The sequence below is a fragment of the Diachasma alloeum genome, unplaced genomic scaffold, assembly GCF_001412515.2.
Source record: "Diachasma alloeum isolate Michigan unplaced genomic scaffold, Dall2.0 Dall_scaffold_00285, whole genome shotgun sequence".
Taxonomy (NCBI): Eukaryota; Metazoa; Arthropoda; class Insecta; order Hymenoptera; family Braconidae; genus Diachasma; species Diachasma alloeum.
In genome coordinates, this window is record NW_021680424.1 from 862,375 (window position 1) to 869,078 (window position 6,704).

Below are 6,704 nucleotides of genomic sequence, written 5' to 3' on the forward strand. Positions count from 1 at the left end.
GGGGGGGGGGGGGGGGGGGGGGGGTGAGACGAAAGAATCTGGGAGCAACATCATCAGCCGATGGACAGGGTTATGAATACCCTAACTCAGATTTTAGTTGGCCCGGTTTTATCACCACGAGATAGGCTCATTACGTCCGACTGCGAGATACAAAATTTAATGGCTCTGAATATTTTTTTGTCGAGATTCTCTGAATGAACCGGAGATTATTTTTTTCTCAAATTTTTTTTTTTTCAAATGAATAATTCATGGGAATCTTTAGTGGCAGCGAAAAAATTGAATGAAAAATGTTATTCGTTCCGGACAAATCCTGCCATTAGAACCGGAAAATTTATGCTTCTTCATATGTTTTTTCCCCCCGAGTGCCGATAAAACCTGATCTATGCAATGAAAAATTTTATCCCACATCTTGTGAGATGATATCAACAATATCCAGAGATTTCAATTTTCCGTTGAAAAATCATGGTGGGTACGTCACTACTGGCGAGAGAGAACAGCGAGCCCTCTGTTAAAGTCATTCACGTGGAGGTAGAGAAGGTTTGTGAAATAAGAAAGAAGAGGCCATGGGAGGAGAAGAAAAAAAGTAGTTGCAGGGGAATATGGAAGATCGGCGTGCGGAAGGCAATATAAAAGGCGCATAAAATCACGAAGACCAACAATATGGCCTGCTGTTTCGCCCAAGAGAGTCGATCGCACGCGCCTCAATTCACCCTCCTCTTATATACTATCCACTCTTATTTTTACTCTTTTTTTCATTCTTTATATTTCAAAGCATCGTAGGATGCTCAAGCCTGGGTCAATTTTATTCGATGCAACTCGTGTGTATGTACATTTGCCCCGGGGCGTCACAAGTTTTTTCATCTGATTTTTCCCAACTTGTTTTTCTCCCCGTCTCTCTCTCTCTCTCTCACTCTTTTTTTTTATTTCTCTATTTTATATCATCTGGAAAAAGCCATCGGGGATATTGTACTGGGAGTTTGCACATTTTGGAGACAGGAAGCAATTTAAAATACAACTTGAATCCTGTACAGACGGTGCGCACGATTAAAAGTCTATTGCAAATTCTGTATTGTGTTTTGGTATAAAAGAAAATTTTATGGTGAAATAAATAGCAGTGGCTCATTAAGTGGCGCCTGGTGAGCGTCTAGACAGGCCAATAGCAGATTGCCAATTTGTTCAATGTTCATTTAATATTCCAGAAGCGTACTCCAAACACAATAGATAATTGAAGGAAACTGATGAAGACAATGCAAAGATCGTACCAAAGAATTTTCAACCTGCATTGAAATCCTAATGAAAGACGCAATGTCTGATATTAAAACCGTTCAACAAATATTGACTTTATCAAAATGGCTTTTTAAAATGTAGTAAAAGAAAATTATGTCTTTAATCATTCTAAAAGTAAAAAAAACCACGAATATCTTCAGTTTCCAGTCAATAACCGAAGATTATAAACCGATTGTGAATGCTAATATTTCAGAAACGTATTTATAGACGCGCAATTGATAATTTAAGGAAACTGATGAAAACGATGCAAATGAAAGGAGCAATGTCTGATATTAAAACTGTTCAATAAATATTATGTGATGAAAATTATTTTTTTAAAACTACTAAAAGCAAATTATCCCTCTTTAATCATTCTAAACCTCAAAAGATCCACTAATATCTGCAATTTCAACTCCATAACGCACACTTTCTCAGATTATGAATTCTAAAAAGCTCGGGGGTAATGCTAGACGCTGCACCGAAATTCTCTTTGATCTTCTCCTCTACATTCCTTCATTTTTTTTTCTCCCAGTCTCGCCTAAGTGAAAAAACCCGGCACCCTCACTCCTATCCGTGCTATCCGGCTAATCAGAATCCAAAACAGTTTGAAATCCTCAGGATTGAAAGCTCGCGGATAAAATCAAAGGCAGGTCGCTCGCTTCGCTCATTAGGGGCCCCATTATGGGCCGAACCCACAACTTACCAATTAGTTCACTTTTCTTTCGTTCTCCACGACTGCAGTGACGATTTTACCGTAATTTCTCCAGTCTTATTCGTAAAAAGCATTTTTACGGTAAAATTGCATGAATATTTCCACGTGCAACGTAATTGCGAAATTTTCCATGATTTTGCGAAACGTTAGCTTCTGAATTAATCGCAAAATTCTGCATCGGAAAATTGGAGAGTTTTCCAGACAATTCGCGAACTTTTAGAGAAATTGAGTTTCCGGACAAAACGATATACGAAATTCTAACAGAACGAATATTCTATTTTTCCTATTTCTTCGGGCCATTTCGCGTTTCTCAGCAATTTTATCATCCAAAAATGAAGTAAACTCTAAATTTTCACTATCTTGCCACCATTTCAAGTGGTGCATCCCCTCCTCATCAGGGCAATTTATCAAAAGTATAATATGTCATTACACTTTAAAGCCCTTTAAAGTCAATTCAACCTGACATGACAATCACAACATCAATTTATAACCCATCAAATTATAATGTACAGAGATTCAAATCCTACCTTGCGAAGAATGCAGCAGCAGCGCTGGCCTGCGCCGGCGTCCCAGGAACTCCACTGACACTGTACGCATACTTGGTCTCTTGAAAAACATTAGGTGGATACAAAGCCGGTGATTTCAGGTAGACAGGGCGATGATAGTAATTTTCACTGTACTTGTCACTGTAAGCACTCTTATCACACTGCTTTGCTGAAGATCTCGCGTGAGATTTATCATGACTCGAGTGTCCTTTATCGGAGGACGCGTATTGTTGGGGTTTGTCAATGGCTCCATATGATTTGAAGCCCTTAAGTTCGCCATAGTACTTGATATTATCGGCCTTGTAACCCACGTGGCTGATACCCGGCTCGTGGAGGCCCTTCGTTTTAGCTGGCTCGTGTGGCTTGTACATAGCGTCCTGCACGGTTTTAATTTTTTCCGCCAATTTACCAGTGTCACACTTGACCTTCTCCACCTTTTGCTTGTCAGACTTGAGGTAGGACTCGACACCTTTGAATTTAGAGTCAGGACAACCGATCATGACTTCTGGACACAGTACTGCACTGTTCACACCGAGAATTACACCACCACTCACGTAGGTACTGGCGGTGCCATTGAAACTGCTCCTCGATTGCTGGTGAGGGGCTTTGACGGTCTGATCATCGCTGGTATCCACGTCGTTCTGTTTGTGATTGGAACGCTGGCGTGACGCTGACGTCCCTCTTGGCTCTCGCGCGGTTGGCGTGATACTGGTGAGATTAGTGGGCGCCTCAGCGCCGAGACCACTACCGCCCCTAGTCCCCACTTGTCGTCGTACCTTCTCCTCCTGATGGTGATAAAAATGGGTTTATTTTTTTTAAGGAGCCTGTGTTGAATGAAATTCATTGACAGCATGGGATTGGAATTCATAGCTAGAGATGTGGGGCAATGGTGAATGATTTTGGTTGAGGTTTGTGGGCAGGGGATTTGATATGAGGGTCAAATGCACTGTTGGAAAATTACTTTTGAAGTTTCAAGTGAAAACGCTTGAAATTTTCAGTAACAACGTTATATGAAATTTCTGTGTATTTATTCATTGACGAATCAGTTCCTCACAATATCGAGAATTCAGATGACAGTATGACTGAAATTTCAAGAAATTTTTAACAGCGTATTATACAAAATGTTTGTGCTGCCAATATAGGGTCATCAAAAAGGAGGACTAAGACCCTTGGGACCCAAAGGAGCAAAATTATAATATAAAGACACAATACGGAAGGGCGAATTCATCCTAATAAATATTACCAAAAATTCTTCCCCCCCATCACATCTCACCTGACATTTTTTCACATCCTCCTGGCGTCTGGTCACCTCACAATACTTGGGTGGTGGCTCAGTCCTGGGTGCATCCTCCTGATACTTCGGTGGCCTGTCAAGTGGACGATATTTGGGTGGATCATCGTTCCTCTGATGGCCCACTAAGTGACACTCAACTGGCTCTGGCTTGCTCAACTGATTGCCCTGTCCATTAATCTTTTGCTCCTGTCTGACATGATTGTGTTTGGCGTGAATGGAGGCACACGATTTATCTCGCTTCTCAGCCTTATCCGACGCTCCCAATTTCGATTCCTTCTTTTCCTGTGTCACATTCGGTGCATTATCGTGATTCTTCTCATTGCTCGAACGGTGACACTTGGTATGCCTACTATCTGGTTTACCAGGCCCATCAACCTGGTAATACATCTGTTCACGGCACTCCTGAGATCTTGAGCGCGCCTCATACGCCAAATGATGTGGTTTTTCAGGTTGCGAATGACTTCTGGAATAATTTTGCTCAATTTTTTCATTTCTATCGTTGGAATGCCGGGAGAATGTTCTACCGGTGAATCCAGGCTTGATTGGATTTCGCTGGTGCTCAAGGTACTGACGGGATTTATATTTCTCCTCAAACTGGAGATAATTATAGGTACTGAAGCCCATTTGATTGAAACTACGAGTCAGATTCGATGACTCATAATCCGTGGATGTGACAGCTTCCATATTAATCTGGAAAGGATTAAGCAGAAAGCAGGAAACTATTAGTCTGTACTCAAACACTCACGAGTGAAATTTTGCTGCTACATATTTTCCATTTTTTTTTTTTTTTTTTATTAAATATTGATAAGAAGTGGAAGTGTCTGCGTGAAAAATTAATAATTTACACGTGTAAGATAAGAAGCGAAATAGGTTTAAACCCGAGAACCCATGGAATAAGACGAGACGACGAAAATGCCATAAAGGTGAGGAGGCGAATGGAGCCTTCTGGGCTCACGATAACCTCCTCATCGTTTTACTTCATATCCCTCCCTGTGCTCTGTACAACGTCAAAACTGCGTTAGGAACCGGTTCACACCTCACGTGAACCTCGGGGGCTCACCGATTTATGATACCCAAATGGCTTTCACGATGCACCATTGGGTCCCACCAGTCTCTCGGTTATTTTTTTTCGATCATCACGACTCGCACAATTTTCTCACTCTCTGATGCAAGCCAAAAGTACCCAATTTCACTGGGGAAATCGCCGAGTACACTCACGATCCACCGGTGAATCCGTGTTATTTCGGGGTAATTTATATCTACGATACACTTCAATTTATTTTTCGGCAGAATTCATTCACATGCAAATGAAAATTTATGGTAATTTGGTGACAAATTGCAGTCTAATTCATCTTTGAGGAAGTTCTGGGTGGGTGGGGGTGGAGTTGGTTAAGGGTTGAGTGTCTAGTAGTGACGAGGGCAACTACGCAATTGAGCTGAGAAGGGCAATCATGAATTGAAAATATTAGGATGACGGTGAATTCAGCGACATTTAAATGTCGAATTAATAGAAGAAATTGAAACAAGACTGTTGGAAGAAGCTAAAATTTCGAATTTCCAGTAAAGAAACGTAAAATATTCTCCAGACAGAATTAAACAATATTACAAAGAATAAAAGCAATCTATTCCGTCGTTCAATTTAAATCCCGTCCCCAAAAAGTTTTTTGCATTTTTGTCAAGAGCAGAAACACTCTGAATTGACAACTGCCCGGAGGAAGTAAGTCCCGAAAAGAACCTTGGGGGTAAAAGGGAAAGAATACAGTTGAACCCGTGGAGTTTAGAAGAGACACATGGGACGAAAAAGGCGACAAGACGAAAAAGCAGTGGCTGCCTGGCCTGAAGGACCTTTTAAAACCCTTTGTTATCCTTGGCAGGCTCCCGATGGACACTCTTATCTTCTAGACCGTATGTTTGGCTTGTGTATAGCGTCAAGTTTTCCTCCAAGTAGAATTTCGTCTGTGTGGATAAATTCTACATGACGATCTAGACGTTTGCCTCTTTATTTACAGCACTGGAATACTATAAAAATTGGTGAAACACACCGAATGAAATAACAAGCTCGGTGAAAAAACAAAAACGAGGGTAAAGGGAAAGAAAAATAGGGAAAAAGTTGGAGTAATGGCCAATGCGTAGGGATCCAATGTGCCTGGATAAGACGACAATCCTCGGGACAAATACTGGCCGGGATTTGCATTTTTCCATCATTAATGACGTGAGGCTTTTGAGGAGAAATTTACATGTGTACAGTTGATCGTAGGATTTATAGAAAACTTTTTGATGCTCAGAAAAAAAAAGAGAGAGGTGGAACGACAATGAGAGGTAGACAGAGGCTGCACGAAAATCCCCTGTCACAATGGTCTTTAGCATTCATGCGCCACCACGGATTGACATCAATTAGCGTCAAGTATCGTTGAAGTTTGCTCTGAGAATTCGGCACAACCTCGTTATCAAAATTGTACCGAGTACAATATATCTCATCCCACGTCAAAGGAGCATTACATCTTGACTCTCCTCTTTGACTTGGCATCATTAACGGAAGATAGGTACTCTTCGTCGTTGCATGCAAATAGAGCAATACTGAATTGCAAGGAATTAACTCGGTGAATTCAATGAAACGAGGAGATGATGGAGAACGGAATTTCTGGATGATTGTTAGTTTTTCCTTTTGGCACGTTTTCAGGAACGCAAGTTGGCTATGCATTACAGGAATATTGTCACCTCTGAAGTTTGAAAAAAACTCCTTGAGGATCTCCTCAGTCGGATGGACAGGGGCAAACAATCTAACAAGGAAAAGTCCCTGAGTGGCGATGAAAGCGTCAAAGTTCCTCAATCCTCGTTAAGAGATTCTTTCTCGAAAAAAAAAAAAAAAAAAAAAAAAAAAAAAAAA

General features: G+C 41.0%; 1 protein-coding gene across 3 annotated transcripts in view; it reads right to left on the bottom strand.

Annotated features, from left to right (window-relative positions):
* Positions 1-6,704, bottom strand: part of LOC107038631 (kinesin-like protein CG14535) — a 177,741-nt gene that overhangs the window by 108,199 nt on the left and 62,838 nt on the right. For all 3 annotated transcript variants that reach the window (XR_001460906.1, XM_029126143.1, XM_015257847.1), the window contains exons 4-5: positions 3,797-4,507; positions 2,506-3,308 (exon numbers count right to left, since the gene is read on the bottom strand). Coding sequence is in view for 2 of the 3 variants with exons in the window: in XM_029126143.1 (XP_028981976.1) it covers positions 2,506-3,308; positions 3,797-4,507 (1,514 nt within the window). In the remaining variant the exon portion in view is untranslated. The remainder of the gene's footprint in view (positions 1-2,505; positions 3,309-3,796; positions 4,508-6,704) is intronic.